Source organism: Drosophila rhopaloa, unplaced genomic scaffold (genome assembly GCF_018152115.1).
Source record: "Drosophila rhopaloa isolate 14029-0021.01 unplaced genomic scaffold, ASM1815211v1 contig_163, whole genome shotgun sequence".
Taxonomy (NCBI): domain Eukaryota; kingdom Metazoa; phylum Arthropoda; class Insecta; order Diptera; family Drosophilidae; genus Drosophila; species Drosophila rhopaloa.
Window position 1 is genome coordinate 9,182,895 of NW_025335043.1, and position 21,100 is coordinate 9,203,994.

Below are 21,100 nucleotides of genomic sequence, written 5' to 3' on the forward strand. Positions count from 1 at the left end.
TACATCATAAGCAGTTTCAGTGGGGCGTTTACGGCGGATTGAATGCGGGTGGCAAATATGTTTTCTTCCTTGTGTCCGTCTTGTTTTCCCTATTGTTGGTGTAGTCATAAAGAATCTGTTATCTCTAATCGCGCCCCTCCCATTATTCTCACATGAACAGAGTATTATTTATTTGTTGGGATCAATATTTTCTAGGGATTACAAACAACAAATTGGAAACTTTTTGTTTGGAAAAGAATTCATAAATAAATTATGACACTTTAAAATGACTTATGAATTGTATCGTAAAAATATGATATATATTAAAGAAGTCAAATCTGGAGCACTTAAAAAATGTCAGGCAAACAAAGGAAAGCTGATAAATTATTAGAACAGCACTTTTAATATTTTCCCCTGCTTCTATCATTTTTGCCAACACTTTTAAGTGATTGTCATAATAATTGTCATACTGTGGTAGGTTGTGCTTTAGTTCAAACTGTGCAAATTATTATCGTCCACAGAATGCTGCATCTGTGCAAACATGGCAAATGGCAAAGCAAACGACAATTAATTCTACCCGCTACAGTGGACGATGGTCGTCGCAACTAAGTCGACTTTCCACAAACAAAAAAACAAATGCTGAGTCAGTTCATCAGCAGCGAACAGTTGAACAGTTTCTGCACACACCAACCAAACGAAAACAAACCAAAACCGAGCTCAACCTGAATCAAAAATAAAAATAGAAATGAAAATAGAAACAGAAACAGAAATAGAAACTGAAACAAAATCTGAGAGGGAAACCAAACAACGAAACGAAAGCATACAAAATACACAAAAGCACCAGCGGATGGCAAATAGAAAAACAAAAGTTGGCATCTGCCAAATGGACAGGAATTTATAAATTAAACCAAAACAATGAGCAAAGATTAACAACAGTTACCGACACAAGCAACGTATAAAACTCACATTTCGACGACAATGGTTGACGATAGTTTGTTCTGTTCGAATGTTTGTTTCTCTGGCTGCACTAAACGAAAATATTGGATTGGACTCAAATTTCGATCAATTTTCAACCAAAAAGATTTATATGAGACCCTCGATCGACTTTAATTTAGAAAGCATTTGAAAAATATTATTATTTAGAATGATAGGATGACATTTTTATTTTAGAAATTTGTATAAAATATTTCTTAGAAGAACCTCAAATTTTCTTGATTTATTATTTACAAAAAATGTAAGTTAATTTTTTTTAAACATACGTCAACTATAGAAAATTAGCTAAAATTTTAAATTAATTTCTTCAAATTTGTTTAGGCAGAATTGAAATAGCTTTTTGGAATAGTTTTTAAAAGTCATGTTTACGGAAGGATTTATATGGAAAACTTAAAATATTTTTATTAATTTCGTAGACTTTCTTTGTATCTAACTACTAAAGGATTTTATAAAACATATATATCTTATGATTTTTTCTCTTAGTGATTGCAATAAAATGTAGGAGAATCGAGGAGCAATCGTTGATGGCGACTTTTGGTTTGACTGTCACAGCGACGCGACTTGACGGCCTCGGCGGCGTCGGCGACTGTAAATGTGACGGCAACAATTACACCGACGGGGGCAAAGGGAAACGCTAAGGCAAACACACAACACAGACACACACACACACTCACATGTGTGTCCCGCTTTGTTGCCATAACGGAAATGGACGCCATGTCGGATGTTTGAGGAAATGTTCGTGTAGCTGTAACGGCAGCGCCGAGAATGTGTTTGTGTTTCCCCCATTGCTCTACAGAGCCATATATGCGGTCTATTAGTTGGGCGACTGTTTTAAAACATTAAATTATATTGACTTTTGAAAGAGTGGAGAAAGGTGGAATGCTCTAGTCGAGTATTCCGATTGTTATTAGTTTGCTGGCCGCTCTTTGGAAATCGAAACTAATTGGAATATGACCCGGAAATCATGGTTGTGACATTATATTTAATTATAAGTTTTCGGGTCAATGAAGGCTTAAACAAACATCTAGCTCATTGGTTTTTAAAGTTGACTGTTAATTGATGATTTAAGTGATAAGTAATGAATAAAATACACCGAATAGGAACAGGTATTCTTTCAAGAAATTATTAATTTTTATTTTTAAAAATTAACCCAAAATGGTAATCATTTTATTAAATGTCTTGCCTTTCATGTTACTAAAAGTCAGAAATCCAATTGTAAAATTCGTTATTTTTGTAGATATCTGAGTTTGGATTATAATAGGCAGGGAATAACCTTTCATTGAATATTAAACTCTAAGTTCCAATAGAACACCATATTTCATACGATAATATTTCGCACACAAGGACTTTCATCACTGCAATCTGGACACATCGGCATCCTCTGAAGTAAGCCAAAGTAACCAAACCATCGACAAATATATACGAGATCTCCCCACACACTTGCTCACTATTCATATGCAGTTCGGCACTCAAACTGTGAGAGTGTGACTGCTGGTTTGTTTGTTTGTTTGTTTGCTGAACGAGTGGGCGAGTGCGAATGCAAGCGAGGCGTATGCGTAAATGAATGATCCCAGTCGAGTTGAACCGAACCGAGCCGACTTCCATGGCTTGAGCCTACACCGAAAGAAAAATAAGATCGTAGGTCAAATAGAGTTTATTAGAGATCAATCATGGTAATCTTTTGATAGGAAATCTTGAAACAAAAGGATATTAATTCTGCCGAAATGATTAAACATTTTTTTCAAATTTAAGAGAAGTTTATTATTTTTAAAACTATGATTACTATTTCATTTTACAATTGCCTTGTGTCCTTAAAAAAAAATGTCTCTCTTTTTTATAAAAAATGTCTTATAGTTTGTCCAAAAATAATATTTTTTTCCAAAACAATGAATTACATAATTAAAACAAATTTTAATTTGAAAAAGAATTCATTAACTTTGCCCTTTTATATTAAAGATAAGTTTAATATTGCACAATAAAAATGAGTTATACTCATTCAGTTAAATGTCAAAAGAGTAATTGGAGGTTACAATTTAGTTTCCGTGTGGCAACGACATGCACGCATGGCTGCCGGAGCACTTTCCACGCCCCCTCCGCCCCTTTTGAATGCTAAGTGTGCTCGCCATGCATGCGTATGAGTAACGATAGTGAGAAGTGGGTGGTCGCTGTGGGTGGCGTGGGCGTGAGAGTGGCAGTTGTGGCTACGGCTGAGGATTACGAAGAGGGGCAGCGTCAAGAGCACTGGTGTTCAAGTGTTTGATGTATTACAAAATACGTATACGCAACCGCAGCCGACAATTACAATGCCAAGTGTCGGTTAGGTATTTCTTGTTCACTCTCTCGCTCACTCATTCATCTCTGCTAAGTAAGTGTTGGTACGGTCGTGTTTACACGATTCCTATTTTCAGAAGGATTATATGAAATGTTGGAAACAATTTACTTGATAAGGACCTTCTTTTAATTTGTAAATACAGACGTTGTTTTTTAGGTAAACAACTTTTAAGAAATATTAAGGTATTGTAAAACTTTCCAAACTAGTTGATTACAAATTAATTTTTAATATATCAACATTTTCCAATTATTTCTTAATTTCTTAAACGACTTATCTCAAAAATCAATTAAACATTTTTTTTTTTATTAATTGATTTTATACCTGAATTTAAGATTTTATCCTGCCTGCATAAACAAATTGTGTTTTGACAAGTGTAGAATTCATGAAATCAACAGCATAAACTGGGAATGTGATAGCAGAAATGTGATTATAGTGATAGAATCTACGTTAGGAGGTGAATAGACCAACACATGCTTTGCTTTGTTTTGCTTCCAGCACATTGATAAATATATACTATAATTGCCAAAGACTGTGCCGCATTCCTTCACTTTCACTCTTTCACCGCCCCACACCCTCTATTGAATTGCCGTAAGTGACCATTTATTTACATATTTGCGCTGAGTGGCACACTTCAAACTTGGCTCTTCTGTTGTTTTTGCCCTCGCTACTTTATTGTTATTGTTTTGCCAGAGAGACGGCCCTGCCACTAGCGATGTCATTGTTGCTGGCATTTTGCGTCATTTCGGGCAATTTATGAGTTTATTGAACAGCTCGCAGCACGGCGAAACGGTTGTGTGTGTGTGTGCCTTTAATTGGCACTTCTTGGCGCATGTCATCAGCTGTTGTTAATGTTAATTGGAGCCCGCCCGTTCCAAGCGAAATGCATGCATATAATCGCAGCCAGTGTATATTAGAGCAGTCGTTGGCGCTATAATTGCAACACAATTTGCATAAACATTTTCACCGCCTGAGAAAGCCGACTCCGTAACATCTGCGAGGGTCCCTTTAAATGGGTGGCGTGTGCCCAATTAACGCAAATTGCGAATGCAAACGCCGCTCACTGGTTTTTGGGGGTCTCTCAGTTTGTCTGTGTTTGTGCTGGTTTATTGCCATCCAACGCGCCTGTTTGCCTTAGATAACGGCCTCTGTTCGGGAACCATGTTGCAACGCAGTCAGCATGCAGCGCCGGAGGAGAGGAGTAACAACTTCCTGTCGACGGGGCGGCATACAGTGCGTATGCTTAACTTGATTAGCGCCAATTAGTCGACAGTCGTCTCCCATAAAGCCGCGAATTAGCGCATTCCAGCTGTAAATAATCTATGCCTTCTTAATCCTTTAGTCGGTTTATGGCAAGGCATAAATTATTAACGATTTGCATATATGGTGGTTGTAAATTTGAAATTAACTGAGCTTTCCGTAAAAAACAAACCGCATGTAGAAGCTTAGTCCAAATTATATTTGGGAAATTAGAGCAAGTATTCAAAATTTGCTGAAAATGAGGGTTAGATCTTAAAGTACATTTATGAATTAAAACAAAAACCAATCAAATTTGTAGTTATAAACCTTTGAAAAGTTAATAAAGTAAAATTTACTTCTCCTTTCAATTTGCCTTGTACAATTATTATGAATGAAAATTTATCAGCAATCGTTAACCACTCGATTGTGTTTACATAAAAACGCGATAAAATTTATCTTATGAATTGGCCCATTGCGGACGCTTTCGCTCTTGGCCAACTGACAATTCTCGGGCAATGCGATTAAAATTCGATAATAAAGACGGCATAAATGAATCCCTGGGAAGAGAACTCTTCTCCTTTCAGCTTGTCGGCGCCCGCACAAAAGTTCTTAATCAAAATAACTTAATGATTATATTTGCTTGCAATTCCACAGTTGCTCACTCCTTTCACAAATTTCCTTCTTTCTTCTCTTCCTTTTCAGGACGGCCCACTCAAACTCAACTCGACGCGACTAAACCGGACTGGAAACCGAACCCAAACCCAAACTCAAACCCAGAAGCCAGCCAAACCAATTCGACGCCAACGCCAATTTTAACTACTGTTGGTGGCGCCAGCAGCGAATAGCGAATAATTGAATCATAAAGGACACGGACGGGCCACCGAAAGGATCCCGAATTCAGGATCAACAAAGCCGAGCAAATAATTGCTGTATAGTGTGCACGGAACGTGGTCCAAGTTCTCCCAATTCCCCTTCCATTCCCACCCATTCAGACCGCCCAATTCCGGCGGAGAAGGGGGCGTGGCACATTGCAAAGAAGGCGGCTGCAGGGAAATGACAGGCGTCCTGCTTTAATTAAAGCCGGGGCGTGGGCGTGGGCGTGAGGCCCGAAAGTGTGCGCTGCAATAAAACGGAGGAAATTGAAACGCAATGTGGCTGATGCCGCGGACCGTGGACAACGCAACAAAGTGGACGAAATTGCTTTTGGAACAGCACGGGAACATAGTAGTAGTAGTTGTAGAAGCAGCAGGAGAAGCAGCATTAGCTGGACAGGACATTAATTTTGATTAAATTCACCTGAACATTCGCATTCAAACAACAAAACCAACCAACTAGCCAACCAACAACCGACCGAGTGAAATATTAGCCCTAAAAACACAGCACATTTTAAGCGAATATTTCAAGCAGCCCAGCCGCCTGGTGTGCATGAGATTCCTTGGAGTTGGCAAACAGGAGCAGCAGCAGGAGGCATCTTGTGGAAGTCGTCGGTTTTGCGTGCCGCAGGCATTGCAACAGCCACACATGAACACGTCCCTGTGACAGGAGGAGGTGCGAAGGTGGAGAAGGGAGGCGAAGTCGGGACCCCAGCAAAACAGCATAATTTCGTCAACTGCAGACGGGCGAACTGTCGGCGGCAGAGCATAACCCACCATATTCCCTAGGATCCAACCCAACCCAAAACCCACATCATCATCATCATCAGCGGCAGCAGCAGCAGAAAAGGCAACGGCAACGGCAAAGGCGTCGCTGTCACAGTCAGCAACTGTTGTCAGCAAGGAAAAGTATCAAAATCAAAATCAGGCACGGGAACTGAAACAGGAACAGGAATCGCAATCCCAATCCCACTTAAAACCCATTTCCCAGGACCGCCCCGATGAATCTGCTGTGCTGCTGTTGTTGCAGTAACATGGCACCAAACCAGCGCGTCACACGCAAATGGGAACTGTTTGCCGGACGCAATAAATTCTACTGCGATGGATTGCTAATGTCCGCACCGCACACAGGCGTCTTCTACTTGACGTGCATCCTGATTACCGGCACCAGTGCGCTCTTCTTTGCCTTCGAGTGAGTATACGCCCCGTGCTCATTTCAACCATTTGTGTGTGCACAGAAAAAAAAACGTTAGAAAACATTTACGAAAATTCATACAATATATAAATTCAATTTTGCTTTAAGTAAATAATACTTAACATATTGTCCCAATTGCTAAAATAAATTATAAGTCATTATTATATAAATTATAAGCAAAATTGAATTTGTATTTATAGTGCTCTTCAGATTATAAATAAAATTCTACCTTAAGCTAGATTTATCATCCTAAAACCAGTACTCAAGCTAAAATTAATAATTTAAATGTATAACAAGTACTCAGAACAAGAGTCACTTATCATAGATATTTTAGATATTAATAATAAAACAGTGAAGAATGTAGGTACTCAAATTGGATTGATTTGCTATTGAAGCTTATATTTAGTAGGTAGATAGTAAATAATCGTGTCTTGAATAATTGTATGCTTCAATAATTAAATCTTTGAGATAAGTACACATACTAAGTTAATTTGTATTCGAGTTTAGAAGGCCATTTTTCTTTCCGTGTTTCTGGTTGAGGCTGGCCTCCCTTTAGTTGCATTGTGTGCAAAATGTATACGTTGCTAATTAAGCATTGCCCAGTAACCCTTCCGGGGCACCGGATCCCCGATTCACCGACCCCCGACTTCCCCCCCGGATCATGCTTGATTTCCAATTACGCCCACATTAATGGTCTCTGACTTTGGACTCTTGCTCTGGTTTCATCGGTTTCAACGGGTCCCTCATCCGGTCTCTGTTCCCGACTGTCGTCTGCCGTCCGTCTCCGTATCCAATGGCATGTAATTATTGCTGTGCAACGTGGCGTATGCGTTATGCTTGGCCTGGCAAAGGACATCGGGATCCAAGCTGCTACTGCTACTGCTGCTGCTGCTACTTTTTCAGCTTGATGTCTCTGTCCCTGGTGAATCCGTTGAATTACGGGTAACCGTGAGGATTGCGAAGGGGGTGGACAAATAGTTTCAGCTTTTGATTTGTCAATCCGTCGTCCGATGGTTGTGCGGCATTCAAATATGTTCAGGCTACTTTAACCCACTGGCATACCACAGAAAAGTGTCCCCACCCTCGGTTTTAGTTTTTAAACAAAATTACCATTCCAAACTCGTTCATCCGGGACACATTTCTATTTCCTGTTGCTAAACTTTTCCGCTATTAAGCTTTGACGGTGGTGTTTAATGGTGGAAAATTAAAGTTTTTAAATTATTAATGTACTTTTTAAATATCGGTTAGTCCGACCTCTGCATACTCTTTTATTGAAGCTTATTTTTCCGTTTCCTCCTAGGCTAGTATTGCCCCAAAGTATATGCTACGTTTAAACAATTCACTTAGTAAGAATGTTCACTTCAACAAAGGGTTCCTCCTTTGTAATGATAAGTAGTCAAACGATTTTGCATATTTCTGAAAGAAGATTATAGTAGCAAACGAAAAGTGCAGCTCTTTCAATTGGAAACACTGTCTGAAATAAAAGAAAAAAATACAAGAAAAGGGATTGCTTATTTGGGACAGCACAAAGTAAACGGAAAATAAGGAATTTCCCTGAACAGTATTGCAGTATTGGTCGTTACTATCACGTTTCTCCAATAATAATACCGCCGTCCAATAGATTGCTTTTGGCCGGTATTGAAACTAAATAAATATCCAAGGGGCGTGCACATATGGAAAAGCCACAGCCCACAAACGTTTAACTATATTCAATTTAGTTGCACGTGGGCGTTTCCGTCCTCCTTTTCCGGAGACTGGCCAAAATAACGCATACGTCACGTAGTGCAAATACAAATGAAACACAACGTTAAAGCTGCATCCCATTCACCACTGACAGCGCGATTAGACAAAATTATGCTCAACATTTTCTGCACGAAATCATTTGAGCACCACAAAAAAGGAATTGCATGTGCGGAGGTGGTGTTTCCACAAAGAAATTGAAATTCCCATGCCTAGAAACCATGTGAACCACCTACATCTGGCTCCTCTTGCGCGATCCAAATTTATTCGCTGCTGAAAAGCGGCTACAGCGCGATTTTATTTTCATTGCTTGCTTTACATTAGCGCACAGTCGAGTGGAAGGCGCCCCAGTATGGATGGGCATTACAATATCCGCAATGCCTTTGAGTGCTCGCATAGTTATTCCTGCAGATATTCGCACACATCCTCCGTATGCACACAAAAAAATGTAGAACTAAAAGTATTCTATTTTCTACGCTGTGTTACTAACTAACTAATTTTGTTTAAATAGATTTTACTTAAGGATTGGTGTTTGGGTCTTATACTAAATGCCTAAGGATTATTACTATATCTGAATTACATTTTCAGCATTTAATTTAATGACCCTACGGAAAGTATCACAACTTCACATAGAATTACATTTTTATGTTAGCAAAGATAAAAAGTTTGAATTTTAATTTTAATTTTATAAACCAAACTTCTCTGCATCAGAATTAAAATTACTTAAAGCATAATAGTACTCGAAAAACAATTGAATTGATTTTATATACGGGAAGAAAAAGAGTTTGAAATGCTTTCAAATCAAAGTGGCAACATGCAAATTCGTTTTTAATAAAATGAAACGATGAAACTACAAAGTAAATGTATCGAAATTTGATTAAAATCATTGGTAGATTGAACAATAAAATATATTTTTTTGTATGTAGGCAGCCTGGGGATGTGTGGGCAAACCCAAATTGTGTTTCGTTCGACGCTCTCCGGCAATGCAAATCGCTAAAAGGTAGCACACAATGCAGAAGGGGCTCTCCTTCGTATTCCCCATTTTCTATTTTCTATGGCATTGTCAGCGATTTGCCAGCTGAATGCGAGAAAAGCATTTTTTGAATGCATTCCCCCTATTTAAGCTTTACTACTGCAGGGCAGGGGGAGGGAATCGGCGTTGTCATGACAAATGTATTTAACAATTTTCGGTTGGTTCTGCTGACTGTCCTGTCCCCGAAATGAAGCCTACACCCTGATACATCTGGGACTTGTCACACATAATTGTCACTGAGCACTTGGGTCCTTTGTGAGTTGATAGCGAGTGAAAGTTGCTGCTGGTGGATGCGGCGACTTTTGCTATTCACAAATCGTTGGCACGCATCGGGCATTAAGTAACAATGCCGGGCAGAGCATTGTAGTCCTATCCCCCCAGCTCCTGATCCGCATCCATCTATCCCCGATGGGTTTGAGTCCACGTTCATGACGCCCCAGTCCCCCATTTCGGGGGCATATTTGTTCGGATTCCCACATTTGGGGCATTGCCAAATTACCGGGGACATTTGCATTCATTTTTGAGCAGGGCAGGACACACTCGTCGCCCACCGAAAGCTGCAGTAGTGAATCCATTGGCAACCGCTGCCTGCATTTGGACGTTTCGATGCAGTGCATGCAGGATGCATGGCAAGCCGGAGATTTAAGGAATCAAATTTCAATGGGTGCTTTTCCAAAAAGGACATAATCGTAGATTACATAGAATCCAATGTTCAGTAGTCTTTGAATGACGTTCCCTTCACTTCCTCGTCCAATCAAAGCGGATTAATCAACATTGAAAGAGTTAAATAAGTTCGTTGCTTACTGGTACAGGTTTAGGTAATTGCTCTTTAGATAGATAGAAAAAAATGTATACAGTTTCAAAACATTTTAAGAGGTATCATAGCTCTTTTCTTAGTTGTAAGGTAAATAATTTCATAATATTTAATAACTTCTGTCTAGTTTATTAACATAATTACTGAAAACCTACAATTTATCATATTTTATTGACGTGCCTCTAGTTTATTTCTCCATTAACTGAAACAATCAAAACAAAATCAAGATGTTGCCATAAACAAAATGACAGAAACACCATTAGATTAATGATATATATTTCTCGTTTTCTTTTTCCAGCTGTCCCTTTCTGGCGGACAGCATCAATCCGGCCATTCCGATTGTGGGAGCGGTCCTTTACTTCTTCACGATGAGCTCCTTGCTGCGCACAACCTTCACGGATCCGGGCGTCATACCGCGAGCCTCCAACGATGAGGCCGCCTATATTGAAAAGCAAATTGGTACGTTACTCATCCGCACCGTTGTCGCACTAGCAATCGCAATCGCCGTCGCAATCGCAAATCGCTGGCACAGTCGAAGTCCTTGCGTCCATCCAAAAGGAAACGTGGCCAAGGTCGTTGGCTGCCTGTTGCCTGAATATCCTTCTCCTTCGGCTCCTGCCATGCCACGCCCCTTGCCAAACACTCGCCCACTCAAACACATACAGAGACACTTGCGTATATATTTGTTTTCACTTCATTAAGTTTGTATGTGTGTGTGTGTGGGGAGCAGGAAAGGGGAAGCACGTAACGTAAAAAGTAATGAGCGTAGCATGACATAGAATGAAAAAATAAAACGCGCTTGGCAAAAAATGGGAAAAAAAATATATTCCGTATAAAAAATCATCATCAAAGGCGAAAGCTGCGTTGCCTTTGCACTAATGAGTTGCTGTTGTTGTTGCCTTTGTATAAAATATTTAAAATGAGAAAACTTTTGCTCTTTCCCCTTCCATGTCAACAATGTTCTCCTGTCGATGCTGCTGATGCCACTGCTGTTACTGCATTTCCTGTGCCGCCTCTCTGGATAAATCCTGGTGCTGTTGTGTTTGGATAACCCAAATCCAACCGCCTACAAACAAAACAGAGGTGCCAAACTCGCTGAACAGCCCCACATATCGACCGCCGCCGAGGACCAAGGAGGTCCTGGTCAAGGGCCAGACGGTCAAGCTGAAATACTGCTTCACCTGCAAGATCTTCCGGCCGCCGAGGGCATCGCATTGCAGCCTGTGCGACAACTGCGTGGACCGCTTCGATCACCACTGTCCCTGGGTGAGTAGTGGTAGTGGTAGTAGTTAGTCACCGAGTGGGTCCTTGACAAGGACACCCGGCACCTCGTTAGCGGTGGCGCAATTTTAATCACTCCTGTCCCAAAAGAACCACCCACCGCCTGACATTGAGCCAAGCGCCGCATTAGAGGCGCTGGCGAAAAGTGGGCCACAAAACCAACAGCCTCTCGTCGTCTCTGACTTTAACCCAATTCCAGCGGCAACCGCTGAGGTTGCTAATTTTTTAGTAAAAATAATTTCAGCAGAGCGCACGTCACGTTTTCAAGCTGGAACCGTACATATAAAAAGCGCACTCGGACTCCCTCCAATCCTTTGCCGGATTTTTTTTTTTTTTTTTCATATCCCCGCCAGCGACGCGCTGATGCAACAAGATGTGGCTGTGTGTGTGTTTGGACACAGGACCAAGCAAACAAACCGCACTGGCACAAACCCATCCGCACACACACTAACTTAAGTAGCCGCACTCATATTTGTAATCTTTTTCGGGGGTGTAGTTTACATTTGAATACGGAGGAAGGCATTTGTTTAAGGTCCAATATCCTCTTGGGACTGAAATCATCGAACATACCCTCACGGATTAAAAACAATTAACGCTTTCAAAGCTCTCTTCAAATAAACCTCTGTTTCTTAATTATTCATATTAACTAATTGACTGTTTTGTCTACTATCAATGGAATTCTCCTTCATTTCGTTAAAGAAAACTCTTTAACTATTTATACGTTTTTCCTCTAATTGATTGCTTTGTCTTTTTGTTTCATATCCCACGGCAATATTGATTTCCACTGTCTTTTAAATGGAAAATTGTTTTCACCTTGATTTTAGCTTGCACAATTCACAATCAATTTAAATTGACCTGCAAACCATTTAACTTGAGGAAGGTCAGTTAAGCCATCAAATATTTACACTATGATGAGCTTTCAATTCCACTCTATCTAAGGAATGTCATCCTTACAAATAGGTTGGAGAGCTTGAATCATAGACATATTTAAATATTAATTAATCCGACTTTAACATAATCCTTTTAGGTCGTGAAAATTATAGTTACTTATTTGTTATTTTATCTTAAAATCCTAAACTATTTGGGCTATGTAGTTATTTTGATTGTGTATCAGATTAAATGTACTTAGAAAGAAAGTGTATACAATCCTCTGCCTTTTAAAAATCAAATCTCCTCCAGTTTGTGTTGCTGTCATGCCTTTGCCATCGCCCCTTTTCATTTACTTGGGCTCGGGCGTAATTTAAACCCCGAAGGAGAGAAAGTACCGACACAATCGCATCTGACGGCTTGAAGGTCGACTCGAGCCTTTTGGGGGTTTTGCTTCGCGGTTTCAAAGGGATCTTTGGGTGGGTGGGATGTTGTTGGCTGAAATTAAGGCATTTCTTGGTCGTAATTTTGGTAATGCCACACATCTCGTGAAAATGCAATTAACCTTATTATGTTAGGGGTTCAACAAAGATTTGTTACCGACTTTATTTTCGCCTGTTGTGTCTTTATAACCCTGTTAACGTTCTCTTTACAGGTGGGAAACTGCGTGGGCAAGCGGAATTATCGGTTCTTTTATTTGTTTCTAGTCTCATTGGCATTTTTAGCTGTATTTATATTCTCGTGCTCTGTGACGCATTTAGTTTTATGTGAGTACATAAGAATGCTATACACCATAAAGTAGATGAATTATATGCGTTTTTATACCACCTGCAGTGATGAAAACCGAGCTGGAGGTCTTCAAAGTAATCAAGAGGGCGCCCTTCACTGTGATTGTTGTGTTCATTTGCTTCTTCTCGATATGGTCGGTGATCGGCCTGGCCGGCTTCCATACCTATCTGACGACGAGCGATCAGACAACCAACGAGGATGTGAGTATAGAAAATTATTAAATAAGTAAATGTTTTCAAAAATATTATGGAAATTGTGACATTAGGAGAGAATAAAAAATAAATTTAAAGGGATTAAGGCCTTGAATATTTTCAATAATAAAACTCATACATTTTATTTCCATCTTTTCTCATTAAGATACTAAAATAAAATAAAATTAAATTAAATAAAAAAATGCATTTTTTAAAAGCGCTGTATTGGTTGTTTCTAAATGTTTAATTTTTTTACACTTGGTTATTTTTGAATTTGTGGTTTCGTATTGTTTATTTATAACTAGATTTATGACAAACAATTTTGCTTCATATTTATAAATATGTGAATAAAATTAAAAACTCAACCACAGAGTAAGCATCATCTTGGAGGAATTTAAAGAAATTTAAAAGTGATTTATTAACACATGAAATGCTTAAATTAAATGCATCACATTTAAAACTGGTATCGTCCACAGCTCAAGGGATCCTTCTCCTCCAAAGGCGGTCCGCGCACCCAAAATCCCTATTCGCGGGGGAACATCTGCCTGAATTGTTGCCACATCCTATGCGGACCCATGACGCCCTCGCTGATCGATAGGTAAGTACCACGGCAGAGTGGCTCAAACTGTATTAAATGGATTAATTGGCAGACGCGGCATCGCCACCGACGAGTTCATCCAGCAGATGCAGCACCAATCGAGTCCGCGGCACGCACTCAGCGATGTGCTGAGTGCCTCGCACATGGTCACCACCTCGCAGCCCATGATGGGCGGCGGGGGTAGTGGGATCGGTGGTGCCGGCGGCGGGATCAGCATCGGTGGGGCGGAGCTGAAGCCCCGCTTCTATGACGAGGTAAGCGGCCAACCCACCGGCCACATTGAGCCCACCCAAGCGCACCCTTTCACCACCCAAAATCTCTAAAAATATCTAAATGTCTGGGCACTCTGCTTGCTTGATCCTTTATATATCAAATCAAAACTCTCGTACGATGAACTTTTGTGCACATCATTTTGACAATCTGTAATTCAACTTCAACTTCTTCTTTTTGTGTTCTATGCAATGTTCTTTTTTGGTAACTACTACTTCTACTCGATTCATACACCACAATCGACACAATCACACGACCAACCAACCAACCAACCAACCAATCAACAAACCAGTCCAATCCCTCCTCCTCGACACTGGAGGGCAACGGAGGTGCCATCAATGGCCACGGGAATGGCCATGGGAACGGCTTCGACCATCCGCCGCCCAGCTACGACCTGGTCCAAAACGGTAAGTCCCGCAAGCAGCACCAGCAGCGCTGCTCCCTGCAAACCCTGCTGCCCGCCAGTGCCCAGCAGCAATTCAAGGCCAGCAAGCATAAGCACAAGCAGCTGAAGCAGCATCTGGTGGCCGCCGAGTTGCAGCAACACGAGGGTGTGGGTGTGAGTTCGGGTGCGGGTCCCAACTCCCCCTCGCTCCTGCGCTCGCCGGCCACGTCCTCCTCCTACCGGTTGAACCTCAAGCGATCGCTGCACCTGCCGCTGACACCGTCGTACGACGATGTCCGCCACTCGCCGCTCCCGCTGCTGCATCACCACGTCCACGCCCAGCAGACCACCGCCATTGGCAGCGTGGCAGCAGCGGCGGCGGCGGTGGCCTCCGGCGCCAGCGGAGGAACTGGTACTGGCACTGGTACCGGAACGGGTACGGGTACGGGTGGTTCCTCCTCCTCTGCCACCACCACCGCACCCACTTCGGTGTCCGTGTCCCTGGCCACGGCTCCACCGCCGCTGGCGCCACGACGACCGTCGACGCTGCAGCTGCAGGCCAGCGCAGGAATCTCCGCCAGCAACAGCACCCTGACCACCATACACACCACGGCGCCACAGCCGCCGGCGCCCACGGACTACAAGTACTACTCGCCACAACGTAGCACCGACTCCAATCTGATGAGGAACTATCCATTTCCGAAGGCGGCGCGTGGGATGCGTCGGCAATCGACGATGTCGGTGGACTCGCAGAAGGTTAACATCGCCGGCTATCAGCCGCTGCCCATGAGGAAGCCGTACAAGCACCAGGAGGTGATGTTCGAACTGAAGTCGCCCACGAACCGGCTGACCATCCGCGAATGTGACTTTGGCGGTGGCGGTGAACCCTGCGACGACGATCAGTCGATCAAGGACAGCCAGATCTTTCGTGTTAGTAAACGAAATCTTTATATGAATCACCGGTCGCCGTGGAAGGAGCGCGACCGCTACTCCAATCTCTACGAGTACTCGTTCAACATCGATCTCAACTCGATCATCGAGGATGCGGCGGGCAGTGACTCGTCATAGTACGCAGCAGCAGTCCGCTGCTCCGACGCCCACTTGTTGTCCCGATCCGTTGTCCGGCTCAGTGGGCCGTTCTGCCCCCTAGTCATCCTCCTCGATCGGTTGTTGGGCGCTGTACATACGGCCGGGCCCTGGCCAGCCCGATTCCTAATGCTTCCACGCTTTTGCTAAGGTGGCCAATTCGGGTCCAGTTTTCGGAATTCGCCCGACTTTTCCCTAACATTTTGGACTCGTGGCAGCTATCCGATTTTGGTTTAATTAAAACTTCATTTAGGATCTAATGTAAGGGCTTATCTAGGCTTTAAACACTTTTTTTGAGTAGTTTGCATTGTACATATTTAAATCAAGGCTGCAAACTATATTTTAACCGAGCAGCTTCGGAAGGGTTCGGCTTTTTGTATATTTTGACTGTAATCATTTAAAAATACAACATCTAAATTAGTAACATTAATACCATTCGAAAAATTTGGTTCAGAAAATAGGAGATTTTTTCTACACAAAAATTTAAACACTTTTATTGAAAAAGTACAACTAGCAGCATCATTATTATGAATTGCATTCAAAACCAATGACTTTTAAATTTGTATTTTGTTAAAACTGAACTACTTACCCTTTTTGTATGGATAATTTATCAGAGCAAATTGCTCTAGCTTGCATATGCAAAGTAAATATTTTCCTCAACTGAATGTTCGAACCAACGGACCGAATAAATTTAAAAGTTTGCAGCCTTGATTTTAACTTTGAGGGAATCTATCACAGTCTGATTGTGGCACATTTTGTGAGACTCACTTGGCTTCCATGGTGCGCTTAGATGTTGCAGCAACTGTAACTGCTACCCTTTTGCAGCCTGAATTCCGAATTTGTGTTTGCACCCTTTGTAGAAGTCGAACTTGTATGATTTTTGTTTAATGTATGTGAAAACCCCTGCCAACCGCTGTAGACTCCCTGTTTGCCCACCACCCCCCGCCCCGAAAAAACTTGGTTCATAGAAACTTTTGCGTTTATTTAGCACCTGCTTCCCAGGCTAGGTGCGTCGGATCTCTTCTGATGCAAATGCGATTGCAATAGAGGAGCTTCGGCGCCAGGGGCCACAATGCCACCCGTGTATATGTATCCACCTTGGTCTACGTCCCAGCGCCGCCACCTCCAATAGTGAAGACACCAACTAACCAACCAAAGCAACCAAGCAACCTACTAACCAAAAAACCAGTAAACCAACATCCCAAACCAAGCATGTTTGACTTTGTTCGCCTAGTAAAATGCTTAAGTTTTGATTTTTGTTGGGAACCTCGTGAGATTCCCACGGCTGAATAGCCTATCAATGATCGCAGTCACTTGGGCCTTAAGTTGAATTTTTTGAATAATTTGGAAGGTTTCAATCAAACATAGAAGCGAATGAAAACTTTAACTTGCAATTAGAAAATGGGAAATTAGCAAAACACTTAATGAGCCAAAATAACTGCCATTTATCGAAGCAACATTTTGTTAGGACTTTTTTCATTTTTACAATGAAAATTAAAATTAAATGTAAACGTAAACGTAAACTAAAAATGGAATTCAATAAGAATTTGATAAACTATGTATCAGTGTTAAGAAAGAGTCATTTTTAAACTACTAGTCGAATACAAAAAAGAAATTGTTGCAAACACGGATTGAATATCAAATATCGAATATGTCTTAATCTTGAATATTGGAACATTGCCAAGTGACTGCTGCAAATAATTAGCAATAAACAGAATACCGAACAATGCGTTGAAATTGAAATGAAAATTGATATTGAAATTGAAATTGAAAATATTTATACCTAGTTGTAATAGTTACAAAACATTTCTCGGGCAGGAAATTGCTGGACTTTTGGGGAGGTGAAAATCGTGAAGCGTATTAGGTATATAAGCCAGCTTAAAGAATTAATTGTGGCTCACACGCCGCCTCCAAGGCTTTAAATCTTGAGCATAAACAATATTATGGGTTCCTTTTATAATTAATTGCAAGTGTAATACGCATTAGCGAGGTAATTGAAGTTGTAGGAAGTTATATATATTATATATATATATATATATGTGTGTTCATGCTGAGTCACAGCGTGAAAGCGAGTGTTAACTGATGAAAAAGTAAATTTATATACTTATATATACACAATATGTATGGTTAAATGTTGGGCAATAAAGTGTATCTAGCGTATGTTTAAAATTGATCCGAATGAAATGTTAGCGGATCGTCAGCAGATCTATAACTACATATAAGTACTAATCCCGGTGTTGAAGCGTATCGCAAACTTTCAGGAAGGGCGTGAGACCTACTTACGATCCTGATCGATTATTGGAACCGTATATAGATATCCCCCGAATCACCCACACACATAGACACGAACTGGAGGCTTGGGCTTGAAGCTTCCGATTTTTAGTTTCCGTTCGGATCTCTCTCCTCTCCGCTCCCCTCCATTTTCCATTATCTTTAGGTTACCTGATTTTGGTTTTGACTGGCTAAGCGCGCACACATCCACCAAAAGCTATAACCTTCTTCTTGATTTATCGCACACTAATGTCAAACTCTTTCTGTATCTTTCAACTTGACTCTGGGAAAAAAAACAATACTTACAAATTTGTATCTGTAACTATTTTGTGAAACTAACCAAACCGTAATAACCAAAACAAAAACTGCAATTGAGCGAAAGTTGTCGAGGGCCGCTTAAGACTAGAGTAAAAATGCATTTAAAAGCCTTAATTGGGTGAGTTCTCTCCTGATGCAAAAACATTTAATTGTTGTATGTACCAAAATAACCGAAAACTGAAAATTTAACCAAAGCTTTAGAGTTTCGTTTGAAATTAGCTACACCACCGCATACATATACCATATATACATATTTTTGAGTTGATTTTCCTGTTGCTTAACCTGCCAGTGCGAAATAGCTGCTCTATACTATTCGTTTGGCGTTCTATTAAGTTGCTCATGCCGATTCGTATCCATCAAATAGACCTAAAGGAATCACCACCACCCCCAAATAAAAACACACACCCAAGAACATCCCAAACACAATCCAAAAATCAAAGTTTAATATGGTATTTAGCGATAATTTATTGGCAAGCTCCAGTTGTATACACCCACTAATTGTACTCACAACATTTTGAAAGCATGCTTTAAATTGTTCAATTGGCACCGACTTACCTACTGATTATCCATTATCCATTAATTAGCGCCTAGTTTCGCTTTTTATTTGCGCATACTCTCGGTCGTTTTTCGTTTCATTTTCAGTTATCTTTGTTTGTTGGTTTAAGAGCTTATCAACTGATGAGTTTTGAATTATGTTGATTTCACCCAGTCCCAGTTCTCGGCCAGTTTCTCCGGATGGAGACGGTCGATGGACCAGCCCAGTTGGCAATTTCCCGATTCAATTACACGTGTATTTGTTCGCTTTAACAGACAAACCCTATTTAATTAAATTACGATTTTAATTTGCCGCCCTTTTCAGCATTTATGATTATTTGCATATTCAAATTGTTTTATTTTCCCACAGCTAAACCAAACCGAATCAAAACAAACCATCAACGACCACTAGCAAAAGAGCAATAAAACCACTAGATAAAAATGCTCCAAATTGAAATTCGAATTTTAAATTAGTTGGCAAATTTGTTGTAATGAGTATTTGAATATTTTACATGCATTAATTAAACATACAAGAGAGACAAATTAAATACCACTCACTAATCACGGTCTTCCTTTACGCCCTCTCCCCTTTCTCTGTATCGTTTGCAGGTAATTCCAATAGTCTAGCTCAGTTGGTGGACAATGAGATTCCGCTGGCCCAGATGGACATTCCGGCGTACACCCATCAGACGGCCACACAGTCGCGTCAGTACCGCCATCGGCATCACAAACAGCGCCAGATTTCCAATGGCGGCACAATCAGCTACGAGAATCACTTGGCCAGCAGCGAGGATGAGTTGGATGATCCGGATGTGCTGGTGGTGGGCAGTCCGGAAGTGGTGGCCGCCGTGGCGGCTATTGCCTCCAATAAGGCGCGGGAAATGCGCAATCGCAGCGGTAGCTATAGCAATCTATTCGATGCGGACTTCGAGACGGCCCTGGTTAACTCATCGCTGGCGGACAACCATGTGAGAGCAGAAGGAGCCGCTACGAGTTCGGGGAAACCCTCCGCTGGGGCAGCTCTATTAGCTGCTGCCATCACGGGCAAAACGGAGAACATGTACAGCAATGTGCCCCAAGTGGCGCCAAGTGCACCGGCAGATGCCAACCTGCATGTGTACTCCAACATCATCGATGAACGCAAGCAGCAACAGCAGAGGGAGCAGCAGGCCAATAACGTACTATCCTCCACCCTGCTCTGCGATGATCTCGACCTGGATGATCCGGTTAGTGCCTCGTGTCATGCCCAGCGGAAGTCGGTGGGAGATGGAGCAGAGCAGGTGAAGTCGGCGGAGAGGCTGAGGATGCTGCACGACACCACGATGATAGACACGGCGCTGGATCTGGACAGCCTGGATGGATCCAGCATGGGCAACAATTCGCAGTCGTGCCTGGTGAAGTCGGGCAAACCGAGTGCCACCTCCTCCTCGAACGTGGCCATAGTCTGAGCGGTCCTTTTTGTCCTGTACATAAGTGTAGATATTCATGTCAAAGTCTGGGAAGAGTATTATTAATTTGTCCGTGCTTTTACCTGTAGGGCCTTTTAATTTTGACTAACTATGTGTGATGCGGTGGTTCCGGGGGAGAAATAGAGAAACGACCTATCAGCAGGCAGATAAAATATTACCTTAACGCGTTACGCATTCAAAACAGATATAAATATATATCTATGCATATATGTAGATGATAATAACTAAAGCATTTACGGATATATGTATGCATATGTATAATACAAATGTGGTGAACAATGTTAACAATTCGAAGGCATTAACGAGGACAAAATAAAGATGAAACCAGTACTATGGAGAAACTGTTTATACAATACACGACGCATACATATAAATCAATTATAAGTACATATACATAATGATACACATATACAATGTACGGTTAGTTATAGTGTATAATTTTTGTATTTAAGTTTTTACAACAGCCGAAACAGCAGGTGTCGTTTCGCAGTTCAGAGTTTAAAACCTTTTGCGGTGTAGTAAGAAACCGAAGAAACAAAGAAAGCCAACTAGAAATATCCTGCAAAATATATGTACGTGAAAGTTGAAATTGTCGAGGGAATGAGATATGTTAACAGCGTAAGAGTTAAAAGCAACAATGTGGTGTATTAAATGTTCATAAATCTACCATTAAGTGTATTTTCAAGGTGTAAAATGTTATATGACATCAATTAAAACGAGTTCGAGATTTCGACAAGCTCCATTGCATGAAAGAGCAAAAATGTTAAGCGTATGTTATGCGAAACTAACAAAACTACAATTATACAAAGAATAAAGATTTATAAATAGAGAAGTCCGGCTTATATTT

The 21,100-nt window shown here is 41.2% G+C and overlaps 1 protein-coding gene across 8 annotated transcripts in view; it reads left to right on the plus strand.

Moving 5' to 3' along the window:
- Positions 1–21,085, plus strand: part of LOC108047030 (palmitoyltransferase app) — a 67,571-nt gene extending 46,486 nt beyond the window's left edge. For 5 of the 8 annotated variants that reach the window (XM_044458243.1, XM_044458244.1, XM_044458246.1 and 2 more), the window contains 8 exons: positions 5,243–6,604; positions 10,493–10,653; positions 11,276–11,460; positions 12,998–13,109; positions 13,177–13,331; positions 13,799–13,920; positions 13,973–14,174; positions 14,483–16,182. In XM_044458243.1, coding sequence (XP_044314178.1) covers positions 6,414–6,604; positions 10,493–10,653; positions 11,276–11,460; positions 12,998–13,109; positions 13,177–13,331; positions 13,799–13,920; positions 13,973–14,174; positions 14,483–15,643 — 2,289 coding nt within the window. In that variant the 5' untranslated portion in view covers positions 5,243–6,413 and the 3' untranslated portion in view covers positions 15,644–16,182. Of the gene's footprint in view, positions 1–2,234; positions 2,359–5,242; positions 6,605–10,492; positions 10,654–11,275; positions 11,461–12,997; positions 13,110–13,176; positions 13,332–13,798; positions 13,921–13,972; positions 14,175–14,482; positions 16,183–19,393 lie in introns of those variants that run through there. The other 3 variants (XM_044458248.1, XM_017127060.2, XM_044458249.1) reach the window with 3 other exon arrangements.
- The last annotated feature ends 15 nt before the right edge of the window (positions 21,086–21,100 follow it).